General features: G+C 46.5%; 1 protein-coding gene across 3 annotated transcripts in view; it reads right to left on the bottom strand.

The window, feature by feature from the left end:
* LOC115133973 (suppressor of tumorigenicity 7 protein homolog) overlaps nucleotides 1–23,347 on the bottom strand; it is a 96,581-nt gene that overhangs the window by 51,693 nt on the left and 21,541 nt on the right. Inside the window, exon 1 of one of the 3 annotated variants that reach the window (XM_065022373.1) lies at nucleotides 2,907–11,190. The exons of 1 other annotated variant lie outside the window; for it this stretch is intronic. In XM_065022373.1, coding sequence (XP_064878445.1) covers nucleotides 2,907–2,928 — 22 coding nt within the window. In that variant the 5' untranslated portion in view covers nucleotides 2,929–11,190. Of the gene's footprint in view, nucleotides 1–2,906; nucleotides 11,191–23,347 lie in introns of those variants that run through there. One more of the 3 variants, XM_029667443.2, reaches the window with a different exon arrangement.

Genomic DNA, 23,347 nt, shown 5'->3' with positions numbered 1-23,347 from the left:
TTATTGCAGTCCGTTTGTAGTTCATGCTAGTCAGAGTTATTTGGTTAAAAAACACAAGTGAAGTGTCTATTTATTATGGATCCCCATTGGTTCCTGCCAAGGCAGCACCTACTGTTCCTGGGGTCCAGTTAAATTAAGGCCGTTTATAAAATGTTAAACATTCACAACACATGAAGTATGTGCTCTAAGTATGTTGCGTCTGAGGTTTGGTAAGTGTTATGACATTGGTCTGAATGTAGGTTCAGTCATAGTTTGACACTGCACTGTAGGTTGGTGGTGCCTTAATTGGGGAGAACAAGCTTGTGGTAATGGCTGGAGGAGAATTAGTGGAATGGTATCAAATACATCAGACACATGGTTTCCGGCCATTATTATGAGCCGTTCTCCCCTCAGGCACTGAAAAGTCCAAGCACAAACCTAACCAGGTCCCCTGCTGTTGTTAGCTGTGTGACAATGGAAGAAACCATGCTCACCACCACAAAGCAATCACCATAGGAATGTAAATGAGGGAGAGGTTGACCCACAGTCCACCAGCAGCAGGTGGACAAAAGACTCCTGAAACACGATCAATATACAGTAGACCTACAGGAGCCATCTCTCCTCAGCAGTAACACTCACCCATAAAACAATCTTTATCTGGAACTAGAACCTAAAAAATAAAAACTACAAAGTTAAGTATATTTCAGTGTATGTAGACCAAGGCTCTCCAACCCTTTTCCTGGAGAGCTACCCTCCTGTAGGTTCACTCCAACCTGATTCAGCTTATCAACCAGCTAATTATAAGAATCAGGTGCGCTAGATCAGGGTTGGAGTGAAAACCTACAGGATGGTAGTTCTCCAGGAACAGGGTTGGAGTGAAAACCTACAGGATGGTAGTTCTCCAGGAACAGGGTTGGAGTGAAAACCTACAGGATGGTAGTTCTCCAGGAACAGGGTTGGAGTGAAAACCTACAGGATGGTAGTTCTCCAGGAACAGGGTTGGAGTGAAAACCTACAGGATGGTAGTTCTCCAGGAACAGGGTTGGAGTGAAAACCTACAGGATGGTAGTTCTCCAGGAACAGGGTTGGAGTGAAAACCTACAGGATGGTAGTTCTCTAGGAACAGGGTTGGAGTGAAAACCTACAGGATGGTAGTTCTCCAGGAACAGGGTCGGAGAGCCCTGATGTAGACCGCTGGCTGACTAAACCGACTATGCTTTAGAGCTGGGCAACATGGACAAAAATCCATATCGCAATAAATTGCCTGAATTGATACAATAACGATAGAACGATAAGATTTATAATAATGTGCAACCACAGTTTATTTTATTATCCTTTAAAACTACTAGTTTGATGGTTGTAGCAATCAATTGTCCCATGAACAAATCACCCATATTAGAAACCTGATTTCATTTCAAACTTCACATTTCTCTAGTATAGGCTACTTAACGTAATGGACAACATCAGCAAAATGCCTGCGTTAAGTGATCTGTGGTCTGTGTTGATCATTTTCGGTTTATCGTCCCAGCTCTACTCTGCTTTGTGACACACTACCCAGGTAGACTGAGCATTGTAGTAGCAATTGATTAATAGGGGCAGGTAATGGTCCTACGGTTATGCACCTTTTGGCTACAGACCTACACTAAGTTCTTCTGGAAAACAGCAGGTCAGGTCAGGACAATCTTTTGGGTCCTGTTCCGCAGGAGACTAACAGTTGAAATCAAATTTCCACATAGATAACAGAACATCCTTATCCACTTAACAGTCAGTCATACATTCTGTCAAATTAAAATATTAAATTCATTTGATATGAAGAAGCAGCATTTTGATGCACAACTGAGTACTCCACTCCTCTGTTTAGAAGCCAGGGAAGCTGGTAACAGAAAAGGACTCGTTGCTGGACTGTTGCATGCAATCTCTAATCTAAATTTCAGGAGAGAAAAATTAAGTATCCTAACTTTGTCTCTGTGCGGCAACAACAGTTTCTATTAGATCAGAGTGGATATTCCTCGTGACAGACGGGGAAGGAGACTAGATTGAACAGCGGACCACCTGAAGATCATGGTGACAGCTCCTCAAAATGGGGGTGAGGAGGGGGGGGGGGGTACAGTCTACAGTGAGGAGCCCACCTACACAACACCCATCCAGACACTGGTCTAGCTAGCCTAAGATAGAGATCATAGCATAGCCTACATGCTATGTTTTTGCATGTGGGAACGCTACATTCACCCCTCTCAAAACCCACCCAAACATTGGTGCCATCACAGAGCCTCACTAGCAGTAGCATCTTTATGCCTTAGCTCAGCATGTGTACATGCTACATGCTACACTCACCCCTCTCAATGTCTTCTGACTGAGCAGGAGAGAGATTGAGATAGAACTGCCTGCAATGGCAGGAGGTTGCTGAAAGCAAACTGTAGAAAATCATGATCTATCTATCTATAACAAAAAAAAATGTCACGTGGAATGCACGCACTCACAACATGCACAGCGAGAGAGCGAGAAGGAGACAGTAATGGTGTATATTTCAGTCTAGCTAGCAAAGCCATTCGGAAAGGTGAAAAGAGAATATACACGGCATAACAGGATAAGTCTGGGATAAACATGGCGACGTGCAGGAATACCAAGGAATGGTGAGGAAAAGGAGGAATAAAGGGGAGGGAAGGCAGAGGAAGGGATTGACAGAGGAGAGATGGATATTTGTATAACGACCAGCTATCATTGGTCCTTTATGCAAAATGGTAGATCCCAGCTTTCTTGCCACCAGGAAACATGGAGAACAACAGAAAGGTCAGAGAGAGGGGAAAAAGAGAGGGATGTAGAGAGGAGAGCGAGAGCCCAGAAGGACGGGAGCAGACACTGTTACACCAGACAACAACACGCCACATAGAGAGAAAGACAGACGAGGCTGGCGGTACGGTACTTACATGAGGACTCTGTGCCAAACATGGCTGGGCCGGGAGCTGCGATGGAGATAGAGGAGAGGGGAAAAGGGGGACAGAGAGAGAGGGGGGGGTTGAGCAGGCAGCTACACAGAGGGGGTCATCAAAGCACACAGTGCAGCCAGCCAGCCGGCCCTCGCTCTCAGACGCCCAGATGCTCTGCTCACTCAGTCGGCGCTCCCGTTGCCGCTAAACGGGCTTCCTCCACATACACACACTGCTCACAAAACACACACACACGCACACAGTTCAGCTGCCGAACAGGGGCCTCACAAGAGGGAAGAGAAACTCTTCTCCACCACTGAAAAGGTGTATTTTAAAATCCAGACTCAGAAGTAGCAGCCTGCCTGCTGTAGCTATGTTAGCTCTTGCTTTCCTCTCCTTCTCTTGTCCTCTCCTCCACTGTTAATTTATCTCTCTGGACTGCCCCTGGGAAAAAAAGCTGAAAGCAGATACTGCAACCCTGGAGCCATGCTAGGCAGCCCGATGGGTAAGACAATAGCTATGCAAACAGAGAGTGACGTCAGGAGCCCTGCGAAACACTGACAGACTGCTGCTGGAGAGAGGGAGAAGGGGAGGGAGATATGGACGGAGGGAGAGAGGAGGAAAGGGGGGCGCTGGAGTTTGCAAACGGGACTGGGAACAGGCCAATCATTTACACTTTTAGCAGACGCTCTTATCTAGAGTGACTTACAATTAGCTCATTCATCTTAACGAGGTAAGACAACCACATCACAGTTGTAGCAAGCAATGTTCTTTCAATAAAGTAGTTAGCAGCAAAGTCAGTGCTTGACAATTATTCTTCATTTTGGGGGCGGGGGAGTGGATATGTCTCTGATTGGACACATTCAAAATGGAGGTTGTCTATTATGCCCCCCGGAGAGCTGTAGGAAGTTAAAAAAGGCAGTGGCTCATGTCCTTGTTTAACTTTTTGGCTTTCCTGTGACATCGGGCGCTGTTAGGTGTCCTGGACGGCAGGCAGTGTGCCCCCAGTGATGCATTGGGCAGACCGACAGTATGCTCTCAATTGTGCATCTGTAATAGTTTGTGAGGGTTTTAGGGGCCAAGCAGAATTTCTTCAGCCTCCTGAGGTTGAGGAGGCGCTGTTGCGCCTTCTTCACCACCCTGTCTGTGTGGGTGGACCATTTCATATTGTCAGTGATATGTACGCAGAGGAACGCAGAGGCTTTCCACCTTCTCCACTGCGGTCCCGTCGATGTGGATAGGGGCATGCTCCCTCTGCTGTTTCCTGAAGTCCACGATCAGCTCCTTCGTATTGTTGACGTTGAGGGAAAGGTCGTTTTCCTGGAACTACTCCACCACCACTCATGAGTTATGTTCAGTTTTTGTTTTGACTGGTTGTAAGGGGAAAAAAAGCTGTAAAAACAACCCAACATGTTTCTGATAAGATTTCAGTTCGCCTTGGATGCATATTTTCTGTGGTTGAAATACTATCATCTTTTATGATGCTGATAAAGATAGCACTTCTACAGACTGTATCTAACTGAGCGTTTGGATTCTCTCAAGCTGCTGAAAGAAAGAAGATCATATTTTCTCCACTCCTACTTCCATGTCAAAATGTTGCCCACATTTGGTGTATCATTTTAGGCTACTGCAAGAAATGATTCATTCTGCAGTAGTTAATAAATATTAAGGATATGTGAGCAGTTATAAACCTGCAGTGAGTGTCCAGATTTCAGTTTCCAGTACCTGATCAGTAGGTTACACTTCCCTTGAACTTCCCTATTTGATGTCCGCTTCTTGTGACTGTAGAATTTGTATAGCGCCTCACAACATAGGCAGCATAGCTATCATCCTCTTCTACCACTTCACCAAATTGTTTCCAAACATTACTTTTCTGGCCCTCCCTTCTCTTTCGAACTTTCCATTTCACAGTTTCTCTTATTGAATTAAACTCCGACATGGTCTTTTTTACCTCTGTGGATTGACCTGAACTTTTTCTGCCCGTTCCCAAAAGCATTTAAAATCAAATCAAATGTTATTGGTCACATACACATGGTTAGCAGATGTTAATGCGAGTGTAGCGAAATGCTTGTGCTTCTAGTTCTGACCGTGTAGTAATATCTAACAAGTAACCTAACAATTTCACAACAACTACCTTATACACACAAGTGTAAAGGAATGAATAAGAATATGTACGTATAAATATATGGATGAGCGATGGCCGAACGGCATAGGCAAGATGCAGTAGATGGTATAGAGTACAGTATATACATATGAGATGAGTAATGTATGGTATGTAAACATTATATAAAGTGGCATTGTTTAAATGACTAGTAAAAACATTTATTACATCCAATTATTAATTATTAAAGTGGATAGGGATTGAGTCTGCATATTGGCAGCAACCACTCAATATTAGTGATGGCTGTCTAACAGTCTGATGGCCATGAGATAGAAGCTGTTTTTCAGTCTCTCGGTCCCTGCTTTGATGCACCTGTACTGACCTCGCCTTCTGGATGATAGCGGGGTGAACAGGCAGTGGCTCAGGTGGTTGTTGTCCTTGATTATCTTTTTGGCCTTCCTGTGACATCGGGTGCTGTAGGTGTCCTGGGGGGCAGGTAGTTTACCCCTGGTGATGCGTTGTGCAGACCTCACTACCCTGTGGAGAGCCTTAGGGTTGTGGGCGGAGCAGTTGCCGTACCAGGTGGTGATACAGCCCGACAGGGTGCTCTCGATTGTGCATTTGTAAAAGTTTGAGAGTGTTTTTGGTGACAAGCCAAATTTCTTCAGCCTCCTGAGGTTGAAGAGGCGCTGTTATGCCTTCTTCACCACGCTGTCTGTGTGGGTGGACCATTTCAGTTTGTCCGTGATGTGTACGCTGAGGAACATAAAATCTTTCCACCCTATCCACTACTGTCCCATCGATGTGGATAGGGGGGTGCTCCCTCTGCTGTTTCCTGAAGTCCACGATCATCTCCTTTGTTTTGTTGACGTTGAGTGTGAGGTTATTTTCCTGACACCACACTCCGAGGGCCCTCACCTCCTCCCTGGAGGCCATCTTGTCATTGTTGGTAATCAAGCCTACCACTGTAGTGTCGTCTGCAAACTTGATGATTGATTTGGAGGTGTGCATGGCCACGCAGTCATGGGTGAACAGGGAGTACAGGAGAGGGCTGAGAACACACCCTTGTGGGGCCCCAGTGTTGAGCCAGTGTTGAGGATTAGTGGGGTGGAGATGTTGTTTCCAACCCTCACCTCCTGGGGGCGGCCCGTCAGAGAGTACAGGAACCAGTTGCACAGAGCGGGGTCGAGACCCAGGGAGGTAATATGATCCTTGACTAGTCTCTCAAAGCACTTTCATGATGACGGAAGTGAGTGCTACGGAGCGATAGTCATTTAGCGCAGTTACCTTAGCTTTCTTGGGAACAGGAACAATGGTGGCCCTCTTGAAGCATGTGGGAATCCGCAGACTGGGATAGGGATTGATTGAATATGTCCGTAAACACACCAGCCAGCTGGTCTGCGCATGCTCTGAGGACGCAGCTAGGGATGCCGTCTGGGCCGGCAGCCTTGCGAGGGTTAACACGTTTAAATGTTTTACTCACGAAGGCTGAAGTGATGGAGAGCCCGCAGGTTTTGGTAGCGGGCCATGTCGGTGGCACTGTATTGTCCTCAAAGCAAGCAAAGAAGTCGTTTAGTTTGTCTGGGAGCAAGGTGAACGCACCAATTTGTAAGTCGCTCTGGATAAGAGCGTCTGCTAAATGACTTAAATGTAAATGTAAATGTAAGACATTGGGGTTCGCGACGGGGCTGGTTTTCTTTTTGTAGTCCGTGATCGACTATAGACCCTGCCACATACCTCTCGTGTCTGAGCCGTTGAATTGCGACTCTACTTTGTCTTTTGATTGCCTTGCGGAGGGCATAACTACACTGTTTGTATTCGCTGTGGTTCGCAGTGGTTCGCAATGGGTCGCACGTTCAGTTTTGCGTGAATGCTGCCATCAATCCACGGTTTCTGGTTGGGGAAGGTTTTAATATTCACCGTGGGTACCACATCACTGATGCACTTGCTAATAAACTCGCTCACCGAATCAGCGTATCAATGTTATTGTCCGATGCTATCCAGAACACATCCCAGTCCACGTGTTCGAAAAACATGCAATCAGATTGGTCAGACTAGCGTTGAACAGACCTGAGCACGGGTGTTTCCTGTTTTAGTTTCTGTCTATAGGCTGGGAACAAAATTGAGTTTTGCCAAGAGTAGGGCGAGGGAGGGCTTTGTATGCGTCGCGGAATTTAGAGTAGCAATGATCTAGAGTTTTACCAGCCCGGGTCGCGAATTTGATATGCTGATAAAATTTAGGGAGCCTTGTTTTCCAATTAGCCTTGTTAAAATCCCCAGCTACAATAAATGCAGCCTCAGGATATGTTATTTCCAGTTTCTTTCAGGGACATCGAGGTGTCTGCTTGGGGGGTGGGGGGTATACACAGCTGTGAGTATAATCTAAGAGAATTCTCTTGATAGATAATGCGGTCGGCATTTACTCGTAAGGAATTCTAGGTCAGGTGAACAAAAGGACTTGAGTTCCTGTATGTTGTTATGTTCACACCCCTAATTGTTAATCATAAGGCATACTTCTTCTTACCAGAGAGATGTTTGTTTCTGTCGGCGCAATGTGTGAAGAAACCGGGTGGCTGTACAGACTCGTATCCCGAGTGAGCCATGTTTGCGTGAAACAAAGAATGTTAGAATCTCTGATGTCTCTCTGGCAGGCAACCCTTGCTCAAATTTCATCCTCCTTGTTGTCAAGAGACTGGACATTGGTGAGTAGTATTGTAAGGGGTGCGTACTGGCAGCAGAGAAGTCAGGTGCAGGAGAGCAAAAACTGTGTTACAACGAAGCAGTTCAATAAATAAAACCCACCGGAATCAGAACAAACAATCAATGGGTACAAAACCCGTCGCACACCAGATAAACGTGCACATGCACTTAAAATAAACAATTCCGGACAAGGACGTGGTGGGAACAGAGGGTTAAACACACAACATGTAATGATGGAATTGAAACCAGGTGTGTGGGAAGACAAGACAAAACAAATGGAAAATGAAAAGTGGATCGATGATGGCTAGAAGATCGGCGACGCCGACCGCCGAACAAGGAGAGGAACCAACTTCGGCGGAAGTCGTGACCGTACCCCACATACCGCTGACCCAGCTTCTGGCAGGGCAGACGGAGGGGCAGGTTTCGGGTAGAGAGCCAGACCCGGTCTCCCGTTGCGAGCACCAGGGCCTCACTGCGGTGACGTTCTGTGTTCTTTTTTTTGGCGCAGCACGGCTCGCTGAAGGTGAACAGGGGCAGCTTCCCATGTCTCCTCCGCGCGCCTGAACCAGTCGTCAACCGCAGGAGCCTCGGTCTGACTCTGTTTCCAAGGAGCCAGAACCGGCTGGTACCCCAGTATGCACTGGAAGGGAGAGAGGTTAGTGGAGGAGTGGTGAAGCGAGTTCTGTGCCATCTCGGCCCAGGGCACGAATGCCGCCCACTCCCCCGGCCGGTCCTGGCAATAAGACCGCAGAAACCTGCCCACATCCTGGTTTACTCTCTCCACCTGCCCATTACTCTCGGGGTGAAACCCCAAAGTAAGGCTAATCGAGAACCCCAGACGTTCCATGAACGCCTTCCAGACCCTAGACTGGGGACCTCAATCAGACACTATATTCTCAGGTACCCTGTAGTGCCGGAAGACGTGCGTAAACAAGGCCTCCGCAGACTGTAGGGAGACCGGGCAGAGGGAGGAGACAACAGGACTTAGAGAATCGATCCACAACGACCAGGATTGTGGTGTTACCCTGTGAGGGGGGAGATCGGTAAGAAAATCTACCGACAGGTGCAACCAAGGCCGTTGTGGAACGGGTTTGGGGTGTAGCTTCCGTCTGGCCAGGTGCCTAGGAGCCTTACACTGGGCGCACACCGAGCAGGAGGAAACATAAACCCTCACGTCCTTAGCCAAGGTAGGCCACCAGTACCTCCCGCTCAAACAGCGCACTGTCTGACCGATCCCAGAATGACCAGAGGAGGGTGACGTGTGGGCCCAATAGATCAACCGGTCACGAACAGCAGACGGGACGTACAGACGCCCAGCGGGACACTGAATGGAGGCGGGCTCTGCACGTAACGCCTGCTCAATTTCTGTGTCCAGCTCCCACACTACCGGCGCCACCAGGCAGGAGGCTGGGAGTATGGGAGTGGGATCCATGGGCCGCTCTGTGTCATTCAGCCGGGACAATGCGTCTGCCTTCACGTTCTAGGAGCCTGGTCTGTAGGAAAGGGTGAACACAAAACGGGTGAAAAACATGGCCCACCTTGCCTGGCGAGAGTTCAGTCTCCTCGCTGCCCGGATGTACTCCAGATTGCGGTGGTCAGTCCAGATGAGAAAAGGGAGTTTAGCCCCCTCAAGCCAGTCTCCACGCCTTCAGAGCCTTTACGACAGCCAACAGCTCCCGGTCCCCAAAATCATAGTTACACTCCACCGGGCTGAGCTTCTTCGAGAAGAAGGTACAGGGGCGGAGCTTCGGTGGCGTACCCGAGCGCTGAGAGAGCACGGCTCCTATCCCAGCCTCGGACGCATCCACCTCCACTATGAACGCCAAAGAGGGATCCGGATGGGCCAGTACGGGAGCTGAGGTAAACTGAGTCCTCAGGTGACCAAAAGCCCTGTCTTCCTCAGCCGACGACTGCAAACTCACCAGGCCCACCTTCAGCAGTGACGTAATGGGAGCCGCTACCTGACCAAAACCTCCGGTAGGATTTGGCGAACCCAAGAAACCGCTGCACCTCCTTTACCGTGGTGGGAGTCGGCCAATTACGCACGGCTACAATGCGGTCACTCTCCATCTCCACCCCAGAGGTGGAAATGCGGTACCCTAGGAAGGAGACGGACTGCTGGAAGAACAGGCACTTCTCAGAAGACAAGACAAAACAAAACAAATGGAAAATTAAAAGTGGATCGATGATGGCTAGAAGACCGGCGACGCCGACCGCCGCCGCCCGAACAAGGAGAGAAACCAACTTCGGCGGAAGTCGTGACAAGTATAAATCGGGAGCGGTGGGCGATGTGCCCGTCTACGGAGCCTGACCAGAAGACCGCTCCGTCTGCAGGACCGTTGTTTTGGGTCGACTACTGGGATCTGATCAATTGTCCTGGGTGGTGGTCCAAACCGCTTCGGGAAAGTCATATTCCTTTCCTAAGAATGCGAAGCGAGGCGTCCATCTCTGTCGGCGCCAAACTGAGAATGGTGATTGGCCCAGGGACTGAGGTTCAAAATTAGCCGGCTGGCTAAAACCGGCACTTTTACTGAAACGTTGATTAATGCACTGTCCCTGTAAAAATAAACTCAAACTCAAAATGATGTATTTAAGGAATTGTTCTCTTTTATTCAACCCACCCGACCTTCAACCACACAATATTTAATGACCATAAACCTGCGCGCACTGCGGATATAACTGTGGGACTGCGGGTTATGAGTCAACCCGCGCATCACTAGTGCACGGGTTCTTCACGCTGCCACAACATGGTAGCTACTGGACCAAAACAATGTTGAAGTTTAGCATTGCACTTCCAACACTCCTGGTTGTTGCGGAAATTGACACACTACAACGGTTTACTTTGTACATCAATGCCATCTTGCTTAGTCTACGTTTAAACCTAACATACAGTATGACCTTTCCCATCACCTTTTTGCATTACAGCCCCACAGTGGCAAGAAGTGACATCCCCAAAAACACAAACTATTCAACACATACATGGCTCCTAGCCTGCCATGCATAGGCTACTTTCTGGCCCTAACACTAAATAATATAAAAACAAAATAGGAATGGTTTTATAAAGCTTTAACTAAATGGATCTGAAAACTAACTGAAACTAAAAAAACATCTTAAAACGCATATAAATAAAAACAAAACTATAATAACGTTGTGTGAATATGAGACAATGAGTATGTGTGTATTTAGGGGGCTATACTGGGTATTTATGTAATAGTCAAGGGTGTTCATGATGTGTGTGTGTGTATTAGTAGTGGGTCTACATGTAACATGCCTACTTGCTGTCATGCCAGACAGACAGCCCTAACTGTCATTTGAATATAGGACTGGAGTGAGCTAGCAGCATTAGGATTAGGCCTAGCTCAGTGAGAGAGAGAGAGAGAGAGATAAAGGGAGAACAAGAGAGGGGAGAGAAAGAAGAGTTTTGGCCTTGTCTCCTTTGTCCCTCACACATGGTGGCTCCCTCTCTTCCCTCGCCAAAACCCAACGTCTTTGTCCTTCAGGCGGAGGCAGCACCCCCCCACCCTCTACCCAGCCACCCCCCTCTCCTTCCTTTTCCATCCCTCCCCATCTACTAAAGACATCTCCTGGGGTCTGAAACACTGCGCCGGGGGAGAGGAGGAGAGAGGAGGAATAGGGCAGAAGAGGACTGACTGCACAGGATCAGCTCTGATAGAAACAATTCCCAGCTGTAATCACGGGCATCTACATCTGCTATAATGTCAGCTTTTCCCTCATAGCTCATCTGACTAGAACAACCAACAATCTGATCTAGGATCAGTTTATCTAGGAGTGGGATCCTAATCAGTGCTAGGGTAAACAATATTGAACCATAACCAACATCATCTAAAATACTTAACTGATCCAAAGCCTGTGCTAGGAGACAATAAATGCAGTCAATGTTCAGCAAGGTGAATCTAGAGGAAGAACAGGCCAGTCCAGAAAGACCTGATTCAAGACGAAACCATTAGACACAAAAGCATTCAGCGGAAGTGAAAGTGCTGAGGCCTTGTTCTTTCTATGGCTCAACTGAAGAGTTATGAGATAAGTTGTTGTTGTTTTCGGTAGACCCCTTTACAAGTCTTCAATCCTCATCGGTTAAGAACAGGAGATAATTTTTCGAAAATGGCCAATTGCCACACACCACGACGCCGGCCCGTTGTCATGCTGACCACAAGGGTCAGGTGAGGTGGATGAGGGACTAGTTATAATGGCAGCAAGGCATCAACTGTACTTCGCAGTACTCAAATGGGCTATTTCTGAATTTTGCTCTCCCTCTTTCGCAGAATCGTTCTAGCAGAGGAACCAATCATACATAATGACATTCATGGAGGGACTTAACTCAAAACAATGCCCCCATCTCATCTACACCCCCCCTACCCTACCCCCGCCCGAATGGGAACAAGTACCACCCAAGTAAGCAAGGCCTCTCCTCTGGGTTGCTAGGCAACTGAAAATAAGTGTGAGAGGAGTGTGGCCATCCTTGAGAGAGAAAGAACAAGAGAAAGAAGGAGCGGGATAAAGAAAATCCATTTATTTTACCTCTATTTAACCAGGCAAGTCAGTTAAGAACAAATTCTTATTTTCAATGACAGCCTAGGAACAGTGGGTTAACTGCCTGTTCAGGGGCAGAACGACAGATTTGTACCTTGTCAGCTCGGGGATTTGCACTTGCAACCTTCCGGTTACTAGTCCAACGCTCTAACCACTAGGCTACCCTGCTCCCCCCATAATTCTATGGGCTGAACTTTCTAGAAGCAGCTACATAGGAGAAGCAAGAGAGGATGAAAAATGTGCAAAGAAAGTGGTCAATTGAACTGTATTATTGCAAGAACAAAGATTCCCACTTCACTTGCCGTGGATGTTCAATTGTGCAAAACAAGTGCCCTTTATTAATTTTTTTAAATGTAAGCTTCATTAGTAAGTGTCTTACTTTACTTGAGCATTCACTTTCATTTTACACGAGGCGAACAAAGCATTTAGAGCAGTTGGACAATAACTAATAGGCCTAGGTACCCTATAGATAGGAACAATGTGTTGTGTAGGTTAGATACGTGTAGATGAGTCTCTATTCATAAGCGCTTGAATGAGTGCAAATGTTAGCGTGCCTGTGTGTGTGTGCCTGTGTGTGTGTGTGTGTGTGTGTGACATAATTGGATGTTTCCCATCCAGTATGCAGACTAGACAACAACGTATGACAGCATTTTTTTTTCTTGCTTTTCGTTTTCCTTTCAGGCTCGAGCAGAAGAACGAGGCGCCCACAAAGGAAGGTCAGCAATGCTTTGATTACCTACATGGGGTCACCATTCAAATGCAGCGTTCAGATAACTGAGTCAGTGCTACTGAGGATCTGATGCTACTGACACCTAGTGGCCACAGGGAAAATGGCAGCTTCTTTTCTTCAGAAGGGAAGGCTTCTCAGTGTTAGTGGTTTAAAGTCTTATCGGACTCGTCGCAGGTATTTAGCAGACCTTTTCCACTCTGGTGTTCTCTCGTTTGGGAAAATGTTGGTCCTCCCTCCTGGGTGACCCCGAAACCGATAAAGTGGTCGAGGAGTGTGAAGGCAAACGGAAGACAGTCCTCCCATCCTAGATAGTCTCCTTTTGGTAAGGAAGCACAAGTGTATCCTACCACAGTTTTGATATGTGCCACACCCCCTTTGAATCAGCCGTTGTATTGTCGAAGGAGAAAATGCACACATTTAAAAACAATATGCTACTTATCTTTTGATCTATAAAATGTTTTGCACAACTTAATTTTGAGCACTTTATACGTTTATCTTGGGATCCACCACTGTACACGTCATTTGCTAATGACGCCCGAGTGAGAAGGACCAGGGCAGATCATGTCGACTGACAGAAGGGGTAAATGGAGTCTCTAGAGAAAGCAAGATGCGTGTCAGGGAAGGAGAGGCAGTATTATCATAAGGAGACGTGTACTTGGAAAATGGAGGTGAAAATGGAGGGAGAAGAGGGTGAACTTGAGTTGGATAAAAATGGTGGGAAAAGGGAGATGGTTTGTCAAATAAGAACAGTAGAAAGTGGAAGCAGAGGGAGCTGAAGACAGGAGGAGAAATGGAAGTGAATGAGGCTGATGTATCGGAGGTGGTAGGTGCAGTAAAGTTATCTGAGACCGAGGAATGCACCGAGGATCCCGGATGAAGAAGAGGCTATGACAGTAGGAGTGAAGATTATGGGAAAAGTGGACTCTTGCCTTTTGGCTGATCCATTTGTGGTTTCACAGTGGGTGAAAAAAAGAGTTGTGTCATGTGGAATCGGTGAGGGTAACTAGAAGAGCTGCAAAATCTGGACCCATACAAATCAGCTGGGCTAGACAATCTGGACCCGCTCTCCCTAAAATTATATCGGCCGAAATTGTTGCAACCCCTATTAATAGCTTGTTCAACCTCTCTTCCGTATCGTCTGAGATCCCCAAAGATCGGAAAGCTGCCGCGATCATCGCCCTCTTCAAAGGGGGATACACTCTAGACCCAAACTGATACAGACCTATATCTATCCTGCCCTGCCTTTCTAAGGTCTTCGAAGGCCAAGTTAACAAACAGATCGGACCATTTCGAATCGCACCGTACCTTCTCCGCTATGCAATCTGGTTTCCGAGCTGGTCACGAGTGCACCTCAGTCACGCTCAAGGTCCTAAACAATGTCATAACCGCCATCGATAAAAGACAATACTGTGCAGCTGTATTCATCAACCTGGCTAAGGCTTTCGACTCTGTCAATCACCACATACTTATTGGCAGACTCAACAGCCTTGGTTTCTCAAATGACTGCCTCGCCTGGTTCACCTGGTTCAACTACTTCTCAGATAGAGTTCAGTGTGTCAAATCGGAGGGCCTGTTGTCCGGACCTCTGGCAGTCTCTATGGGGGTGCCACAGGGTTCAAATCTCGGGCCGACTCTCTTCTCACATCAATGATGTCGCACTTGCTGCTGCTTATTCTCTGATCCACCTCTACGCAGACAACACCATTCTCTATACTTCTGGCCCTTCTTTGGACACTGTGTTAACTAACCTCCAGATGAGCTTCAATGCCATTCAACTCTCCTTCCATGGCCTCCAACTGCTCTTAAATGCAAGCAAAACTAAATGCATGCTCTTCAACCGATCACTGCCCACACCTACTCACCCGTCCAGCATCACTACTCTGGCCAGTAAGTCTAAGTGACTTAGAATATGTGGACAACTACACATACCTAGGTGTCTGGTTAGACTGAAAACTCTCCTTCCAGAGTCACATTAAGCATCTCCAATCCAAAATTAAATCTAGGAATCGGCTTCCTATTTCGCAACAAAGCATCCTTCACTCATGCTGCCAAACATACCCTAGTAAAACGGCCTATCCTACCGATCCTTGACTTCGGCGATGTCATTTACAAAATAGACTGCATCCAATACTTTTTTGCCCCACTGTATATAAGGTCCCACAGTTGACAGTAGATGTCAGAGCAAAATCCAGGCCCATGAGGTCGAAGGAATTGCCCGTAGAGCTCCAAGATAGGATTGTGTCAAGGCACAGATCTGGGGAAGGGTACCAAAACATGTCTGCAGCATTGAAGGTCCCCAAGAACACAGTGGCATCCATCATTCTTAAACAGAAGAAGTTTGGAACCACCAAGATTCTTCCTAGAGCTGGCTGCCAATCCAAACTGAGCAATCAGGGGAGAAGGGCCTTGGTCAGGGAGGTAACCAAGAACCCGATGGTCACTCTGACAGAGCTTCAGAGTTCCTCTGTGGAGATGGGAGAACCTTCCAGAAGGCCAACCATCTCTGCGGCACTCCACCAAATCAGGCCTTTATGGTAGAGTGGCCAAACAGAAGTCACTCATCAGTAAAAGGCACATGACAGCCCACTAGGAGTTTGCCAAAAGGCACTTAAAGGACTCTCAGACCATAAGAAACAAGATTCTCTGGTCTGATGAAACCAAGATTGAACTCTTTGGACTGAATGCCAAGCATTAGTTCGGGAGGAAACCTGGCACCGTCTCTACGGTGAAGCATGGTGGTGTGGTGGCAGCATTATGCTATGGGGATGTTTTTCAGCGGCAGGGACTGGGAGACTAGTCAGGATCGAGGGAAAGATGTACGGAGCAAAGCACAGAGATCCTTGATGAAAACCTAGTCCAGAGCGCTCGGGACCTCAGACTGGGGCGAAGGTTCACCTTCACAATAGGACAATGATCCTAAGCACTGTCGTGTCTGACTATCATTAAATGTGAAGACAGAATGACAAAATAACTGTGTATTTATTATTACGCGATTAAATTAATCATGTACACTTTAACTAGGAAGTCGGGGCACCATGGGAAAATGTTGAGTCTATTTCCCGAATCGACTCTCCACATATTTTCATATCTTATCGAGGACAGTCTTGTATCAATGTATTATTACCTCATCAGTTGTCATTACTGAACGACGCAAACCCTTGGATATCTGCATGAACCCTAGTTTCCATAACGAATCAGCGATACACAAATTGGCTTAGTAAATAAATAATTAACTAACTAAACAAATCCCAGAAATAAACAAACAATATATTGGCTACAAACACAATGTATTGATAAGTCCCTAATGCGCTAAACCGTAATGACGTCTTGGTAGACAATGGAAAGGGGGTGGGGACAGATAAAAAGCGGGAAAGGCTAAATGGATTCACTAAACAGAGTTGAGAATTATATTCATTGAAATGCTAATCCTTTGCACATGAACGGCCACTCATTTGAACATAATTGCAATGTATATATTTATGCCCGAAATCACATTGTCTTTCGTAGTTGTCGCTTTCTCAGCGGCTCTGGATAGTGTCTGTTGTAATGGATCCGTCAGGCGTACAGATGGTCGTTACATAGAATATATGCTTCCGCGGTTGTCTGTATTCTCGTACTAGACTTACGTCATTTCGAAACCAAAATATAACTTTTTGGTAAAAACTCAACTCGTCGTGTTTGGAGGACAAAGAATGCTGAGTTGCATCAAAAGAACACCATACCTACTGTGAAGCATGGGGGTGGAAACATCATGCTTTGGGGCTGTTTTTCTGCAAAGGGACCAGGACGACTGATCCGTGTAAAGGAAAGAATGAATGGGGCCATGTATCGTGAGATTTTGAGTGAAAACCTCCTTCCATCAGCAAGGGCATTGAAGATGAAACGTGGCTGGGTCTTTCAGCATGACAATGATCCCAAACACACCGCCCGGGCAACGAAGGAGTGGCTTCGTAAGAAGCATTTCAAGGTCCTGGAGTGGCCTAGCCAGTCTCCCGATCTCAACCCCATAGAAAATCTTTGGAGGGAGTTGAAAGTCCGTGTTGCCCAGCAATAGCCCCAAAACATCACTGCTCTAGAGTAGATCTGCATGGAGGAATGGGCCAAAATACCAGCAACAGTGTGTGAAAACCTTGTGAAGACTTCCACAACCAAATAAATAAATTTAAAATCCTACAATGTGATTTTTTTTCTCATTTTGTCTGTCATAGTTGAAGTGTACCTATGATGAAAATTACAGGCCTCTCTCATCTTTTTAAGTGGGAGAACTTGCACAATTGGTGACTGACTAAATACTTTTTTCCCCCACTGTAAATGTTGAACAGCTAAGGGCAAAGATTCCCGGTGTATGTGATGCTCGTCGTTTGATGCGACGCAGACAAGATGGTGAGTGGGGAAACAGAAGAGTCATTGTCTGTTCTTTTGAGTTTTGAAGTAGAGTCTTTGCCTGACAAAGTGAAGTTAGGATATATAAGTTATCCTGTACGAGCGTATGTGCCGAATACATTAAGACGCTACAGGTGTTAAGCTTATGGGCATGTGGCAGCAGTGTGTAGGAGGGAGGGTCCAAGGTGTGACAAATGTGCAGAAGGGCATGAGACAAAGGAATGTGTAGTATTGGGGAAAGTTGTGGAATGTGTTAATTGTAGGGGTGCCCTTGGAGCTGGGGATCAGAAATATCCCATGCAAGAGAGGCAGGTGGGGTTTCCAGGGGTAGAGTAGAGCAGATGTTGTCATATGTTGAGGCAGTTTAGAAAGTAGAGGAAGCTGGGTTAAGGGGGAGGAGTGGTGAGAGTAGTAGAGATATACCAGTACAGAGGGAGGAGTGGTGAGAGTAGTAGAGATATACCAGTACAGAGGGAGGAGTGGTGAGAGTAGTAGAGATATACCAGTACAGAGGGAGGAGTGGTGAGAGTAGTAGAGATATACCAGTACAGAGGGAGGAGTGGTGAGAGTAGTAGCGATATACCAGTACAGAGGGAGGAGTGGTGAGAGTAGCAGAGATATACCAGTACAGAGGGAGGAGTGGGGAGAGTAGTAGAGATATACCATTACAGAGGGAGGAGTGGTGAGAGTAGCAGAGATATACCAGTACAGAGGGAGGAGTGGTGAGAGTAGTAGAGATATACCAGTACAGAGGAGTGGTGAGAGTAGTAGAGATATACCAGTACAGAGGGAGGAGTGGGGAGAGTAGTAGAGATATACCAGTACAGAGGGAGGAGTGGTGAGAGTAGTAGAGATATACCAGTACAGAGGGAGGAGTGGTGAGAGTAGTAGAGATATACCAGTACAGAGGGAGGAGTGGGGAGAGTAGTAGAGATATACCAGTACAGAGGGAGGAGTGGTGAGAGTAGTAGAGATATACCATTACAGAGGGAGGAGTGGGGAGAGTAGTAGAGATATACCAGTACAGAGGGAGGAGTGGTGAGAGTAGTAGAGATATACCAGTACAGAGGGAGGAGTAGGGAGAGTAGTAGAGATATACCAGTACAGAGGGAGTAGAGTACCAGGGGAGAGTAGTAGAGATATACCAGTACAGAGGGAGGAGTGGTGAGAGTAGTAGAGATATACCAGTGTGGGGAGAGTAGTAGAGATATACCAGTACAGAGGGAGAGGGAGGATATACCAGTGGGGAGAGTAGTAGAGATATACCAGTACAGAGGGAGGAGTGGGGAGAGTAGTAGAGATATACCAGTACAGAGGGAGGAGTGGGAGAGTAGTAGAGATATACCAGTACAGAGGGAGGAGTGGGGAGAGTAGTAGAGATATACCAGTACAGAGGGAGGAGTGGGGAGAGTAGTAGAGATATACCAGTACAGAGGGAGGAGTGGGGAGAGTAGTAGAGATATACCAGTACAGAGGGAGGAGTGGGAGAGTAGTAGAGATATACCAGTACAGAGGGAGGAGTGGGGAGAGTAGTAGAGATATACCAGTACAGAGGGAGGAGTAGTAGAGAGTAGTAGAGATATACCAGTACAGTGGGAGGAGTGGGAGAGTAGTAGAGATATACCAGTACAGAGGGAGGAGTGGGGAGAGTAGTAGAGATATACCAGTACAGAGGGAGGAGTGGGGAGAGTAGTAGAGATATACCAGTGGGGAGAGTACAGAGATATACCAGTACAGAGGGAGGAGGGGAGAGTAGTAGAGATATACCAGTACAGAGGGAGGAGTGGGGAGAGTAGTAGAGATATACCAGTACAGAGGGAGGAGTGGGAGAGTAGTAGAGATATACCAGTACAGAGGGAGGAGTGGGAGAGTAGTAGAGATATACCAGTACAGAGGGAGGAGTGGTGAGAGTAGTAGAGATATACCAGTACAGAGGGAGGAGTGGTGAGAGTAGTAGAGATATACCAGTACAGAGGGAGGAGTGGGGAGAGTAGTAGAGATATACCAGTACAGAGGGAGGAGTGGTGAGAGTAGTAGAGATATACCAGTACAGAGGGAGGAGTGGGGAGAGTAGTAGAGATATACCAGTACAGAGGGAGGAGTGGGGAGAGTAGTAGAGATATACCAGTACAGAGGGAGGAGTGGGGAGAGTAGTAGAGATATACCAGTACAGAGGGAGGAGTAGAGGGAGGAGTAGTAGAGATATACCAGTACAGAGGGAGGAGTGGGGAGAGTAGTAGAGATATACCAGTACAGAGGGAGGAGTGGGGAGAGTAGTAGAGATATACCAGTACAGAGGGAGGAGTGGTGAGAGTAGTAGAGATATACCAGTACAGAGGGAGGAGTGGGGAGAGTAGTAGAGATATACCAGTACAGAGGGAGGAGTGGTGAGAGTAGTAGAGATATACCAGTACAGAGGGAGGAGTGGTGAGAGTAGTAGAGATATACCAGTACAGAGGGAGGAGGGAGTAGAGATATACCAGGTGAGAGTAGTAGAGATATACCAGTACAGAGGGAGGAGTGGGGAGAGTAGTAGAGATATACCAGTACAGAGGGAGGAGTGGTGAGAGTAGTAGAGATATACCAGTACAGAGGGAGGAGTAGGGAGAGTAGTAGAGATATACCAGTACAGAGGGAGGAGTGGGGAGAGTAGTAGAGATATACCAGTACAGAGGGAGGAGTGGGGAGAGTAGTAGAGATATACCAGTACAGAGGGAGGAGTGGTGAGAGTAGTAGAGATATACCAGTACAGAGGGAGGAGTGGTGAGAGTAGTAGAGATATACCAGTACAGAGGGAGGAGTGGGGAGAGTAGTAGAGATATACCAGTACAGAGGGAGGAGTGGTGAGAGTAGTAGAGATATACCAGTACAGAGGGAGGAGTGGGAGAGTAGTAGAGATATACCAGTACAGAGGGAGGAGTGGGGAGAGTAGTAGAGATATACCAGTACAGAGGGAGGAGTGGGGAGAGTAGTAGAGATATACCAGTACAGAGGGAGGAGTGGGGAGAGTAGTAGAGATATACCAGTACAGAGGGAGGAGTGGGGAGAGTAGTAGAGATATACCAGTACAGAGGGAGGAGTGGGGAGAGTAGTAGAGATATACCAGTACAGAGGGAGGAGTGGGGAGAGTAGTAGAGATATACCAGTACAGAGGGAGGAGTGGGGAGAGTAGTAGAGATATACCAGTACAGAGGGAGGAGTGGGGAGAGTAGTAGAGATATACCAGTACAGAGGGAGGAGTGGGGAGAGTAGTAGAGATATACCAGTACAGAGGGAGGAGTGGGGAGAGTAGTAGAGATATACCAGTACAGAGGGAGGAGTAGGGAGAGTAGTAGAGATATACCAGTACAGAGGGAGGAGTGGGGAGAGTAGTAGAGATATACCAGTACAGAGGGAGGAGTGGGGAGAGTAGTAGAGATATACCAGTACAGAGGGAGTAGAGAGTACAGGGGAGAGTAGTAGAGATATACCAGTACAGAGGGAGGAGTGGGGAGAGTAGTAGAGATATACCAGTACAGAGGGAGGAGTGGGGAGAGTAGTAGAGATATACCAGTACAGAGGGAGGAGTGGTGAGAGTAGTAGAGATATACCAGTACAGAGGGAGGAGTGGGGAGAGTAGTAGAGATATACCAGTACAGAGGGAGGAGTGGGGAGAGTAGTAGAGATATACCAGTACAGAGGGAGGAGTGGGGAGAGTAGTAGAGATATACCAGTACAGAGGGAGAGGCCAAAAAGTGAAATAAGTTTCAGTAAGATTGGATTTTTAGCATTTATATCAATGGTTATCAATTGTACTGCAGGGATGGATCGGAAGTCTCAGAAAATGTAGTTTGTGGTGGCAGCTGCATCATTGGGGTGTGTGAGACTTGACAGCAGAAGAGTTACAGGACATGTTACAGGACGTGTTACAGGACGTGTTAAGTGGTGATGTCCCATCCTTTCAGGGTGTCCCCCTGTCGCCCATTTAAAACATTTATTGGAGGATTTTTATTTTTGTATTGCTTGTAACTGTTTCGGGTAATGCAAGTTCTTGTGCTGTTAGGTTATTCCCCTAACAGGTTATTCCCCTGTCTGTAAATGTAATCTGTTGCTGTATTTTTGTGTTATCTGTGATCGTTTTGTTTGTCTTGTGTAGTTTCTTAATCATTGTACCTAAACTGTATGTGTAAACATCTATACGCAGGACCCAGCTGTAAAAGAGACCTTGGATTCAGTCTGTGTTCCTTGTTGAAATAAAGGTATAATAATAATAATAATAATAATAATAATGGCATGAGGTAGAAATATATACATTTAATTATTGGTGTAGGGGGGGTGTTCATTTTTTTTAAATCATTTGAAATGAATGAGTATAGTGTTAGATGGTAGGGTATTTATTTAGTACATTTTTCTCTTTCAAGTATAAGGGAGTTGTACTCCAGTCTAGTAGGTGGCAGTAATGCAACAAACTGGGATGCCAACCGCTGTTAAACCTCAGAAGAAGTGAGCAGGATCATCATTTCAAGCAAGCAGATTTCCATCCACATTCACTGTCCTCGCTGATTTTGACCTTTCGCCTAAATTGGAACGCATTGGCTGTACAGTAACACGCTATAAAATGACGTCAGACCTCAGGCTCTCCGCTTCACAACTTTTGCATATTTTTTTGTTGTCTGAGTGAAGGAAATTCTGTAACTGAAGAGGACTTAAAGTATTTTGAAAGATGATACGTTGAGGATTATAATAAATACCACTGATGTCATAAAAGCAAGCCAAAAACACTTGTCGAGTTCAAATGTGTACTTCACATTTCACATTACCAAACCGAGATGGCATAGCAGTTCAGACGTCTTTTGTCCTCGTCTTGTCGTGTCCTGTATATATATTTACAACTTTTTCACATACATTTTATTTTTATTTTCCATCAACTCATCTTCAAAACACTCTCCTGCAACCCGCCTCACCAATTTATATCTATAAATAAGTATTATTCACCTCAAATCTGGAATCCTCCAAGAAGCTAGCCAGAAACTCCAAGAAGCTAGCCAGAAACTAGCCAGAAGCTAGCCAGGAGCTAGCCAGAAGCAAGCCCAGAAGCTAATCCAGAAGCTAATCAGAAGCTAGTTCAGAAGCTAGTTAGCTTCTTTACTGGCAAATCGTTAGTATTCAGCTAACCACGGTTTGTGGTCATCAGCTATCCTTTAGCTCGAAAATCTATCGCCAGTTTTGTACGGCGCAACGCGGTTCGGAACGGAACATACCGGACCAATTTTTCTCTCCATGTCCCTGGATTTCAACTGCTCTCTGGACATTCTCGGATCTCACAGCTAGCTAGCTGCTATCCGTGTGACTATCTGTAGCAAACATCAATTACTCCGAGCTAGCCAGCTCCGTCAATCACTCCTGAGTTCCATCAATCACTCCTGGGCTGCAGTCACCTATCCGGACCCGTTTTACTGCCTACGCGGAGCCCCACCGGGCCTTCACAACTGGACTGCCGACGTTATCTACCCGAAGGAGATCCGGCTGGCTCCTCCGTCGCGACGTTACCTGGACGCCCATCTGCGGCCTGCTAACCGTTAGCTGTCTTACCGGCTGCTCTCAGAATAGACAATCGGACAATTTATTTATTTGTATTATTATTATGTTTCTTCTTGGGCCTCTATAACTATATCTAATGTTTATTTTATTTTTATTTATTTGTTGTTTATTTTATTTTTTGTGTGATTTGGATGAATCCCCTCTACCACACGGAACCTCACTAATCTACTGACGGAACGCAAGAGGTGGCTAACAACAGACCTCCATCCTATGCTAGCTTGCTACCGATGGCCTGGCTAGCTGTTTAAATCGCCGTGACCCCCAACCAACCTCTCACTGGACCCTTTTGATCACTCGACTAAGGATGCCTCTCCTTAATGTCAATATGTCTTGTCCATTGCTGTTCTGGTTAGTGTTTATTGGCTTATTTCACTGTAGAGCCTCTAGTCCTGCTCA

The sequence above is a fragment of the Oncorhynchus nerka genome, linkage group LG9a, assembly GCF_034236695.1.
Source record: "Oncorhynchus nerka isolate Pitt River linkage group LG9a, Oner_Uvic_2.0, whole genome shotgun sequence".
Classification (NCBI taxonomy): Eukaryota; Metazoa; Chordata; class Actinopteri; order Salmoniformes; family Salmonidae; genus Oncorhynchus; species Oncorhynchus nerka.
Note: the sequence above shows the minus strand (reverse complement) of the source record. Positions and strands in the feature narration are given on the sequence as shown.